This window comes from Monodon monoceros, unplaced genomic scaffold (assembly GCF_005190385.1).
Source record: "Monodon monoceros isolate NGI ecotype Baffin Bay Population unplaced genomic scaffold, NGI_Narwhal_1 Super_Scaffold_9, whole genome shotgun sequence".
Taxonomy (NCBI): Eukaryota; Metazoa; Chordata; class Mammalia; order Artiodactyla; family Monodontidae; genus Monodon; species Monodon monoceros.
In genome coordinates, this window is record NW_021703786.1 from 50,654,173 (window position 1) to 50,665,533 (window position 11,361).

Genomic DNA, 11,361 nt, shown 5'->3' on the forward strand with positions numbered 1-11,361 from the left:
TCCAGGTGTTTGATCAGGAACTGGATGCACTGGAAATTGAGACAGTACAAAAGGAGACAATCCACCCCCGAAAGTCCTATAAGATGAACTCTTCCTGTGCAGATATCCTGCTCTTTGCCTCCTATAAGTGGAATGTCTCCCGGCCCTCATTGCTGGCAGACTCTAAGTAAGTGCCTTACGACCCAGCCCTAGGCATCTAAGAAGCTTAGTTTTACTATTTTAGCAGCACTACTTTAGAAATTGTCCCTGGTTGCCTTTCTTTCTAATTTGTAACAAGTTCTACCCCTGATTCTGTTAACACCCTCAGCCAGGTCTGCTAATTCTCTGGTGGGTCTTGCTGATCTGGAACAGGCAGAGGAGTTGGTTTTGAGATTTAGACGTAGTGATTGAGAGTTCTTGTGGCTCTGGGGATATTGGTTGTGCCAGTGTCTTCCTGGAAGCCTAGACTTCTGACCCGTTTCCACCCTCAGGGATGTGATGGACAGCACCACCACTCAGAAGTATTGGATTGACATCCAGTTGCGCTGGGGAGACTATGATTCCCATGACATCGAGCGCTACGCCCGGGCCAAGTTCTTGGACTACACCACAGACAACATGAGTATCTACCCTTCGCCCACAGGTGTGCTCATTGCCATCGACCTGGCCTATAACCTGCATAGGTAAGTTGAGGCTCAGAAGCATGTATTGATACTTTTCATCAGCCCCACACTTTATTGTATTTTATTTATTATTTATTTTTGGGCGCGTCGGGTCTTAGTCACAGCACACGGGCTCTTCGTTGTGGCACGCGGGCTTCTCTCTAGTTGTGGTGTGCGGGTTTTCTCTAGTTGTAGCACGCAGGTTCTAGAGTGCGTGGGCTCTGTAGTTGTGGCGTGTGGGCTCTGTAGTTTGCGGCACGCAGGCTCTCTAGTTGAGGTTCGATGATGAAGATGGCCCCATTGAGAGGCTTGGTGGTCAGGTTCCCTTCAAAGGTCTAAGGAATGAGTGAGAGCTCAGTAGTTGTGGCGCACGGGCTTAAGACACCCCGTGGCATGTGGGATCTTAGTTCCTGGACCAGGGATCGAACCTGCGTCCCCTGCATTGTAAGGCGGATTCTTTACCACTGAACCACCAGGAAGGAAGTCCCTTAATTTTTATTTTACATTGCAGTATAGTTGATTTACAGTGTTGTGTTAGTTTCAGGTGTACAGCAAAGTGATTTAGTTATATGTATACATATATCTATTGTTTTTAGGATATTTTTCCCATATAGATTATTACAGAGTATTGAGTAGAGTTTCCTGTGCTATATATATATATACAGTAGGTCCTTGTTGATTATCTATTTTATATATAGTAGTATGTATATGCTAATCTCAACCTCCTAATTTATCCCTCCCCCCTGCCCCGTACTTTAATATACACGTGTTTTTTTAGTTTGCCCAGGTGAGGTGAGGTTGGCCGTTTCCTCCACTGGTGTCACTGACTCTTTCTTCCCTGCCTCTATGTACATGAGCAGGCACTCATTCTCAGCCTGACCAACAGCCTTTTCTTCCTCTGTAGAGTCGCAGTTTGCCTTGTTCCTGGGACTGCCAGCCTGGTCTTAACCTTTCTTGCCTCTTCCACCCTCACAGTGCCTATGGAAACTGGTTCCCTGGCAGCAAGCCCCTCATACAGCAGGCCATGGCCAAGATCATGAAGGCAAACCCTGCCTTGTATGTGTTACGTGAACGGATCCGTAAAGGGCTGCAGCTTTATTCATCTGAGCCCACTGAGCCCTATCTGTCCTCTCAGAACTATGGTGAACTCTTTTCCAACCAGATTATCTGGTTTGTGGATGACACGAATGTCTACAGAGTGACTATCCATAAGGTGAGAGTTAGATGCAGCGTGTGGGTGTGGGGCTCTGTATATGCCTGTTCGATGCAGCGTTTGGGTGGCCGGGCAAGTGCATGCATATTGCGAGGAAGGCGGGCTGGTTGTGTCTAGACTGTGCTAACTGATGTAATCATTCCTTAGACCTTTGAAGGGAACCTGACCACCAAGCCCATCAATGGGGCCATCTTCATCTTCAACCCACGCACAGGGCAGCTGTTTCTCAAGATAATTCACACATCTGTGTGGGCTGGACAGAAGCGTTTGGGGCAGGTGAGCATGTTAAAGGGTAGAGAGGCTGTAGAACTTTGCTGCCTCTTACTCTTTGGTATGTGGGGGGTGTGTATGTGAGAGAGAGAATCTCCTGTTTCTCTCTTTGTAAGATTCAGAACATCTCATTTAAACTTTTTTCCTGAATTACTTAACTTGGGAAGTGTTCTTCTATAAGAGGTCCAAGAATATTTGAGGTCCTTCATTACCTACAAGCTGGCGTCTCTGCTTCTTCAATCTCCCATCTCTAACCTATCTTGAAGAGGGCTATGAAAAATCATCTTTCTAAAGGGAACAAGCACTCTTAAAATGTCATTTTCACCAAATCTCTTCTCCTCCTCAAAGCCTTTGGTAGCCCCTTTCTTTTTGCTGAATTAACTTTTTGGTTTCCTAGATGCTTAACATCTGGTTGGCCTGTAACCTGTCCAGCCACAGTTCCTCTTCCTCTGTAGCGTGTTTCCTCCGGCAGTCAGTCCAGGATCCTGGTATCCCAAACCCTGATGAGCATCTCCACCTCTGTGGCTTTGCTTATAGGTCTTTGCGTCTAGAATGAACTCTTCTCTTGTTAATCACTGTCTTACTCATCCCTTAAGACTTCTTTATTTGTGCAGCTTTTTATGACCTTAGCCTTAATTTCTCTTGTCCCTGACATAGCGTGTATATAATCAAATACTAGCTCGTGGCATTGTGTGAGCTTTGTCTGGCCAGCGAGGTTGAAACACCCTTTGGGGCAAGACCATTGGACGTTTTTTCTATACCTCTGAAGTACCTAACATCCAACAGCAGTGTGTGATAGAAACATAGTCTAATTATTTTAAGACTAGAATTTTTTGTTCTAGTTGACCTGGGAGGGTGGAGACTCAGTTTCCATGTTCTTCTCTCTTGCTTTTTAGTTGGCTAAGTGGAAGACAGCTGAGGAGGTGGCTGCCCTGATCCGATCTCTACCAGTGGAGGAGCAGCCCAAGCAGATCATTGTCACCAGGAAAGGCATGCTCGATCCATTGGAGGTGAGAGGTGGTGAATGAGGTAGAAGGAAAGAGGGCTGAGACCTGCTGGTTCTGTTTCTAAACTTGGACTTGATCTTGTCTCAGGTGCACTTGCTGGACTTCCCCAATATTGTGATCAAAGGATCAGAGCTCCAGCTCCCCTTCCAGGCTTGTCTCAAGGTGGAAAAGTTTGGGGATCTCATCCTTAAAGCCACTGAGCCGCAGATGGTTCTCTTTAACCTCTATGATGACTGGCTCAAGACTATCTCATCTTACACGGTATGAAGCCACCTCACGAGGAGGGAGGGTCACTCTAAGAGGAGTGGGTTTGGGGGTCACAGGAAGGTTCTGTGCCTTAGGTTTTCCCACAGGCCTCTTATGGGGCCATTTTCACATCTTCAGCCTGTGCATGGGCCAGTGACTCTGCATATCAAGTTGACTCATGGTGAGGGGAGCACCATAGGGTTTGAAATGGGTTCTTGGGTCTCCTGAAAGGATAGGCTGGAGGAGAGGGGAAGAACATCAAGTAGCCGACCTCCTCCCATGCTGCCACATCTCTCCCCAGGCTTTCTCCCGCCTCATCCTGATTCTGCGTGCCCTGCATGTGAACAACGACCGGGCGAAGGTCATCCTGAAGCCAGACAAGACTACGATCACAGAACCACACCACATCTGGCCCACTCTGACTGACGAGGAGTGGATCAAGGTGGAGGTGCAGCTCAAGGACCTTATCTTGGCTGACTATGGCAAGAAAAACAAGTGAGCAGTGGTGGGGATACAGATGAGAGATCCAAAAAGGGTAAAATGGGTGGCTCAGTATATGCCTTCTTGGTTTTTTGCAACATTTTAAGCTCAGAACTTTCTCAAGAAATTGTCCTAGAGATGCCTATAGAGGAGAGGTAGGTAGGCAGTGTCTTCAGATGGTATAGGAAGTGTTCATGTCTCAGGGCTCAGGCGGACACTTGGGCGCTATTCCTTAGCAGAGGCACTGTTGCCATTTTGAGCAGGGCGTTTCCTTACTGTCCATACATTGCAGGAAGTTCTAACATCCCAGACCCTCAGATACCACAGCTAATAACACACACACACACACACACACACACACACACACCTTCCTTCTCTCTCCTTCCTTGTCATTGTGGCAACCAAAAATGTTCACCCAGTAAGGGTGTGGACACACCAACTGTGATTGAGAACTTGTTCTAGGATTTCCGTTTTTGAGAGTTTTCCAGTTCCAGGGCACTTTTTGTTGAGGAAAAGTGGGAGGTATGGATGCTGAGCAGGTTTGAGCATGGCTGAAAGGTGTACAGGCACAGGGCCAGCCTGGGATGTGACAAATCTTATCCGTATTAGTGTATTTCCACCTCACACTTCAAGTGTCAGTTGAAGATTATCTGGGGTCAAAGTATGGGCTCTCCTGTCCCACCAAGTTACACCTTGCCATTGGGACGTAAGTGACCAAGGGGAAGGGATCCTTGTGGTGTGACCCACACTGTCCCCACAGTGTGAATGTGGCATCACTGACACAATCAGAAATTCGAGACATCATCCTGGGTATGGAGATCTCTGCACCATCACAGCAGCGGCAGCAGATAGCCGAGATTGAGAAGCAGACCAAGGAACAGTCACAGCTGACTGCAACCCAGACTCGTACTGTCAACAAGCATGGTGACGAAATCATCACCTCTACCACCAGCAACTATGAGACCCAGACTTTCTCATCTAAGACTGAATGGAGGGTCAGGTAGTATAAGGGGCAAGAGGGGTAGGGATGGAAAGGCCTCTGGTGCTACCTGAGGTGCTTGAGTTGAGAAATGCCAACATTCCCTACCTGTTTTTAGGGCCATCTCTGCCGCCAACCTGCACTTAAGGACCAATCACATCTATGTTTCATCTGATGACATCAAGGAGACTGGTTATACCTATATTCTTCCCAAGAACGTGCTTAAGAAGTTTATCTGCATATCTGACCTTCGGGCCCAAGTGAGTATGTTTGTTCAACTAGGCCACAGTGTGTGCCAAACATTTTATGTGCCTAAAACTCACCTGAGATTTCCTGGAACTGGAGGTGCTGGTTTTGAAATTGATAGATGAGTAAATATACAAGGATAGCCAAAACAGGGAGGGAGGAGGGTTTCGGCCCCCACCAGATACCAAAACATTATAAAGCTATGGCAATTGAGAAATGATGTATTTTTGGCCTAGAATTTATTGGAAGAGGATATATAGAAACAGATTCATGTGTATATAATAAATGTATTGTATCGCCTGAGGATCCCACTTCATCTGTGGGATTAAGCGTGCCTTATGATACTGAAACAGTCAACAAAAGGAGGCTTGATCCCTGCCTCATAGCACTTAACAGAAGTCAAATCCAGGTGGAGTACAAATCTGAACGTAAAATACTAAACTGTAGTAAAATATTAGAAGAAAATATTCATCGTCTTAAAGTTAGGATAACCTTCTTAAACAAGACACAAAGCCATCATCAAAATTAATAATTTGTGCGTGACAAAGGGTACCACAAAAGACAAACTAAAAACAGGAAGAAAATATTTGCATAACTCTTAAGATATAGTGGGTTTGGATCTAGAATAGGGAATTCTCAGAGTTGATTTTTATAAAAGATAACTGTAGAAGAATGGGCAAAGGAGTATGAAGGTAGTTCAGAAAAGGAACTGAAGGTGGAAAATATATGAAAAGATGGTCAACTTTACTAGTAATCAGGGAGAATCATATTATAAAACACCAACTTGTGGCCTCAGTTTGGTGAATTTGAAGATTGTTAGTATCCTGTGTTGGGTGAGTTTATAGGAACACAAGTTTTCTTACTTTGTTCATGACAATGTAAAATTTAAAGTACTGCTGAGTGCTGATTTTATAGATGTGTTCAGTTTGTGGAAATGCATGAGCTCTGTGCTTGTGTGCTCATTTGTTTATGGACACTACTTAAATACTTAAATAATCAACTGGGGAATGTGTGAGCAGTGCTGATTCCTGGACCCCGCTTGAGATTCTGCTGTGCTAAGTCTGAGGTGAGGTCTGTGTTTAACGTTTTGAATAAGCACCCCCAGGCGTTTTTGATGCAGGACATTCTGGCCACATTTGAGAAACTGTCCTTGCTCTCGGAGAAGGGAATTAGACACAGGGCTGACGGCCCCAAATCTGGGCTGGTACTCTCTTTGGCTCTTGACCCCCTTGTCTCCAGATTGCAGGGTACCTCTATGGGGTGAGCCCACCAGATAACCCCCAGGTGAAGGAGATCCGCTGCATCGTGATGGTACCACAGTGGGGCACTCACCAGACTGTGCACCTGCCTGGCCAGCTGCCCCAGCATGAGTACCTCAAGGTTAGCGGGGGTGTAGGAGAACCGGGGCTTTCTGCTCTCAAGGTGGTGGAGGGAAGGCAGGGGTGTTACTGTCACGGGTGGGATTCCTGTCTGCAGACGGGGCTCTAAATAGCTTTTCACTGCTCTACCCACAGGAGATGGAACCCTTAGGTTGGATCCACACTCAGCCCAATGAGTCCCCCCAGCTGTCACCCCAGGATGTCACCACCCATGCCAAGATCATGGCTGACAACCCATCTTGGGATGGCGAGAAGACCATTATCATCACCTGCAGGTGGGGTTGGGCCGCCTTGGGAGGAAGTACGATGGGGCAGGCATTGCAGGCCAGGGCCCAGGAATGGTGGCCTGAGTGCTGACTCTGTCCTCATTCCTCTTCCAGCTTCACACCGGGCTCCTGCACCCTGACAGCCTACAAGCTGACCCCCAGTGGCTATGAATGGGGCCGCCAGAATACAGACAAGGGCAACAACCCCAAGGGCTACCTACCCTCGCACTACGAGAGGGTCCAGATGCTACTGTCAGACCGCTTCCTTGGCTTCTTTATGGTCCCTGCCCAGTCCTCGTGGAACTACAACTTTATGGGTATGTGAGGCAGGGTGTGGGGTGGTGGCGGGGCACACAGGATGGTGGGCTTGGGGTTAGGCCATCACCCTTAGCACTTAGGGCCCGACTCTGGTTTGGAGATGGCCCAGGACCCAGCAGGGTGAGGCAGGTGGACCTTGTCAACACTGGCCCTTTCCTTCTACTCCAAGGTGTTCGGCATGATCCCAACATGAAGTATGAGCTACAGCTGGCAAACCCCAAAGAGTTCTACCACGAGGTGCACAGACCCTCCCACTTCCTCAACTTTGCTCTCCTGCAGGAGGGCGAGGTCTACTCTGCGGACCGAGAGGACCTCTATGCCTAGTTGTCTCCTCACCTCCTGCTTCAGACTCCCCAGAGGCTAGAGCCTTTTACCCTCACAGACAAGCTGGTGACATTCAACAGCTTGGCCCCATTTTCCTCTACTTTGTGCTTATGTTGTTGACCTCGTGGTGACTTGTAATTCTGAACAAAGTATAATAAATTTTGTATAAACAGGAGTTGTTGAGGTTTTTTTTTTTTTCCCTCAGCTGGAATTCTGGGTGTAAGGGTGGCAGAGGCCAGACTTGTTCACAGCAAGCTGCTGGACTGATCCTTGAGGCCCCCTGATATTCAGGAGCTATGGGGGTAAATATTCTCTAAACTCAGAGAACTGAAGGGGACTTGGGCCTTCACACTCCTGCTGCCATGACATTTGCCAATTTCCCTCCAAAATACTTGGGAACACTCACCACTTTCCAACATCTCTTGGAGCAGTCTGCAGCTGTGGTGCCCAGCCTAGCCCTTTAAGCTTTGTGTCACTCTCAATCTGACTTGGAAACAGGCACATGGCTGGACAGTCGGCTGCCTCTGGTTGAGGCCAGTGACAGCTCTCCTACCTCTCACCTCTTGCCCGGAGAGTTGGCAGCCAAGTCAGGCCCCATGACTCCAGACACAGGGGTGGAGCCTGGTGTGGGCACTGTGGGGAGGGCTTGTCGAAAGTGACCACTTACAGCCCTGAGCCTCAGCTCCTGGACACCTGGCTGGAAGTTGGCTGTCCTGCTTCCTGTGACCTTGGGGGCTTGAACAGGACAGGGAGCAGGGCACTGAGACTCTCCTTCCCCAGCCTTTTTCCCTTAATCACTACCCCGCCCTCTACCGTCCTAAACTGCTTCCTGGGCCAGGACTGGTTGGCCTTTTCCTTCCCCAGTTGTGGGGAGGAGGGTGTAGCAGCCCTAGTCGCCTTCGGGGGACATGGAGCCCAGGAGGGTGGGGCCTGGGGCGCACTGCTGGGGGCCTCGGGTGGCCGCGGGGTCGGGGACTGCTGCGGAGCTCGTGTACCACCTAGCGGGGGCCTTGGGCACTGAGCTGAAGGAGCTGGCCTGCCGCTTCGGGCCGGAGGCGGCGGCCGGGCTCGTGCCGCTGGTGGTGCAGGCGCTGGAGCTCCTGGAAAAGGCGGCCGTGGGGCCCGCCCCGGACTCGGTGAGTCACGGCGCCCTCCCGTAGCCGCCCGCGGGCTGGTGGGGCCCGGCCCTGACGGCGCGGCCTCTCCAGCTGCAGGTATCCGCGCAGCAGGCCGAACTCGAGCTGCGGCAGCTGCGGGAGGAGAACGAGCGCCTCTGCAGAGAGTTGCGCTCTGGGCCACAGGGTGAGTGCGGGCCTGCCGGGAACCGGGGTCGGGGAGGCTCAGGGCCTCTCCCCGCGGGCCGCCGCTGAGAACGCCCCTTCCTCAGAGGAGCGCGCTCTGCTGCGGCAGCTCAAGGAGGTGACCGACCGCCAACGGGATGAACTCCGGGCGCACAACCGCGACCTGCGGCAGCGCAGCCAGGAGACTGAGGCGGTGAGGGCAGGGCGGGGCGACGTGCGGGGGCGGGGCTTTCCCGGCCCTCCGGCGCCCCGCCCACCAGCCCCCTTTGCTCCGCCCACAGTTGCAGGAGCAGCTGCAGCGCCTCCTGCTGGTGAATGCGGAGTTGCGGCACAAGCTGGCCGCAGTACAAACCCAGCTGCGCGCCGCGCGGGACCGCGAGAGCGAATCAGAGCGGCGGCGCGAAGCGACCTTGGAGCCCGCGCCAGAGCAGGCGCACGGCCAGGCCGCGGCGCCCGGGTGCGAGCAGAGGCAGGAGCCCGAGACGGCAGCCGCGGGCACAGGAGCCCCGGGGACCCCTGAGGACCGGGTGAGTGCCGGATGAGGTCAGGGACCGGTCCGGCACTCGGGAAAGGTTTGCTGTGCTGCGTAGTTAGGGCCACCGGGAAGTTGGAAGGCGGCACGAGTGTGCGCCCCCAGCCGGCCTCCGCCCCCAGTCTCAGCCAGAGCACCGGTCTGGCATCTATTGTAGCGCCCTGGCCTCCCAAGTCTCCCTGCCAGTCACCCTCTAGCGTCCCTCTCCAACCGAGGCGCCCCCCTGACCAAGCCTGTCCTTCCGCAGGCGGATGCCCTGCCGTCGCCAGGACGCCCCCCCAAGGTAGGGCAGTGCGGCTTCAGTCGAGAGGAGGTTGAACAGATCCTTCAGGAGAGGAATGAGCTCAAAGCCAATGTGTTCCTGCTGAAGGAGGAGTTGGCCTACTTCCAGCGGTGAGGGCGCAGGACAGGGGTGGGGAGGCTCGGGGGCACCACTTGCACCTGTTCCCAGGCCTCGGTTCACCCTCCTCATTCTTTGGGTCATCGATATATCCACCCTGTCGTGCGCCGGGCACTGTGCTGGGCACTGGAGGACGAGAATCGCAAAGCCCCTGCCCTCCTGGAACTTCTTCCACATGGGGTGGGCCATTGCAAAGGGTCACAGCAGCCATCAAGGAAGTATTCCTAGGAGGGGTGACATCTAAACTAAGGTTGGGACGAGACCTACTCTTGGCATCCCCACTGATTTTTCTCTGCCCCTCCCCCTCCTCTGTAGGGAGCTGCTCACAGACCACCGGGTCCCCGGGCTTCTGCTCGAAGCCATGAAGGTGGCTATCAGGAAGCAACGAAGGAAGATCAAGTCCAAGATGTTAGGGACCCCAGAGGAAGCAGAGAGCAGGTAAGTCCCTGCCTCCATTCCCACTGAGCCTGGTCACCTTCTGAGCCTGTTGCCTCAGACTGTACCTGTCACCCCAATCTAGTCACACCTTGAGCCTGTCACCTAGCTTAGTCACTTCTAGAACCTAACCTGGCCTGGTCATCCCCTGAGCCTGCCGTCCTGAGCCCACCACCCTTCTCTCTGGATCGCACTGCTCCCACCTGCCGTGCTCCCTGTACATCCTGCTGAAGAAACCTGCTGATTCTGCTTCTCCACAGTCAGTTTTCGGTTTCTTGTCTTGGCTGCATATCTGTTTGTTCTCAGATGGGTAAGGCTGTATCTGCAGTCTTGTCAGGGGCCTGCTGTGTGTCAGGCTAGAAAATAAAAGCCTCAGGAGGGGGCTTCCCTGGCGGTCCAGTGGTTAAGACTCCGTGCTTCCACTGCAGGGGGCACAGGTTCGATCCCTGGTCGGGGAACTAAGATCCCGCACGCCGTGGGGCACGGCCAAAAAGAAAAAAAATCCTCTAGTTGTCCTCCGTCTCCCCTGCTCTTCCTTGTCTCTAGCTTTGGGGCCTCTGAAGTCTCTTTGTCCTCCCCTGCCTGCTCCTGGGGGCTGCACAGAAGGCTGAACATAGCTGGAGTCCCGCTGTCCCTCAGGGCCTTGACAAATGACCCTCACAACTCCTCTCTCCTCTGCCTCAGTGACGATGAGGATGGCTCATGGCTCCTGCTCTCCAGGGATAAGGGAGACCACCTCCAGCCCCCACCCCCTGAGTCCAGAATACAGAGTTTGTATGTTGGGGGAAGAGGAAGGACAAATGTGGTGGGAGTGGAGGGACCCCACCTTTCCCGCTCCACTGTGGCTCACCCAGCCGCCCTGAGCTCTGAGCATGCCCGTCCCCTCCCGCTCCTCTGGTGGCCCCTTTACCTCCCCCTGCCTCATGCTGCCCTGTCGTCCTCTTGAGTCCCCTTTTTACAGCACCCCCTGCCTTCGGCCCCTATCCTTGACCTCCCTGGCATCCAGGCTCACAGCACCTCTTGGCTCTCCCCCCAGCTTGGGCCTGTGGTGTCAGGGTGGAACAGAGGCCCCTGAGGCTGAGGCCAGCATTGCGGCTACCAGCGAGAATACGGGGAGGAGAGGAGGCTCCACAGCCACCCCCGTGGAGCCTGTGGGCAGCCTGACAGCCCCCAACTCCTGACCGGCCCTGCTCTGCTCTCGATGAATATCTTCATGAGGGGTCTCAGCTGCCCCAGAGGCCTGCCTGACTCCGGAGTCTGTCTGGGGGTGGACGTGTGACCTCAAATGAGGACAGGTCTCCCTCCTTCCCCGCCCTCCCCAGGC

At 52.6% G+C, this 11,361-nt stretch overlaps 2 protein-coding genes across 3 annotated transcripts in view; both read left to right on the top strand.

The window, feature by feature from the left end:
- Positions 1 to 7,544, top strand: part of PRPF8 (pre-mRNA processing factor 8) — a 36,631-nt gene extending 29,087 nt beyond the window's left edge. The window contains exons 31-43 of the mRNA XM_029211098.1: positions 6 to 166; positions 471 to 662; positions 1,617 to 1,854; positions 2,002 to 2,130; positions 3,021 to 3,134; positions 3,219 to 3,392; positions 3,679 to 3,872; positions 4,618 to 4,857; positions 4,955 to 5,096; positions 6,322 to 6,462; positions 6,597 to 6,736; positions 6,842 to 7,044; positions 7,215 to 7,544. Coding sequence (XP_029066931.1) covers positions 6 to 166; positions 471 to 662; positions 1,617 to 1,854; positions 2,002 to 2,130; positions 3,021 to 3,134; positions 3,219 to 3,392; positions 3,679 to 3,872; positions 4,618 to 4,857; positions 4,955 to 5,096; positions 6,322 to 6,462; positions 6,597 to 6,736; positions 6,842 to 7,044; positions 7,215 to 7,369 — 2,223 coding nt within the window. The 3' untranslated portion in view covers positions 7,370 to 7,544. The remainder of the gene's footprint in view (positions 1 to 5; positions 167 to 470; positions 663 to 1,616; positions 1,855 to 2,001; positions 2,131 to 3,020; positions 3,135 to 3,218; positions 3,393 to 3,678; positions 3,873 to 4,617; positions 4,858 to 4,954; positions 5,097 to 6,321; positions 6,463 to 6,596; positions 6,737 to 6,841; positions 7,045 to 7,214) is intronic.
- Positions 7,545 to 8,057: 513 nt separating this feature from the next.
- RILP (Rab interacting lysosomal protein) lies at positions 8,058 to 11,301 on the top strand. 2 transcript variants are annotated; one of them, XM_029211107.1, is made up of 8 exons: positions 8,058 to 8,505; positions 8,578 to 8,671; positions 8,757 to 8,863; positions 8,952 to 9,197; positions 9,450 to 9,595; positions 9,918 to 10,040; positions 10,722 to 10,811; positions 11,074 to 11,301. In XM_029211107.1, exons 1-8 carry the CDS (start codon positions 8,278 to 8,280, stop codon positions 11,216 to 11,218), a joined length of 1,179 nt encoding a protein of 392 aa, XP_029066940.1. In that variant the 5' UTR covers positions 8,058 to 8,277; the 3' UTR covers positions 11,219 to 11,301. The 2 variants fall into 2 exon arrangements, with proteins under 2 accessions (XP_029066940.1, XP_029066939.1); XM_029211106.1 differs by lacking the exon at positions 11,074 to 11,301 and having other exon boundaries at positions 10,722 to 11,047.
- Positions 11,302 to 11,361: the final 60 nt, after the last annotated feature.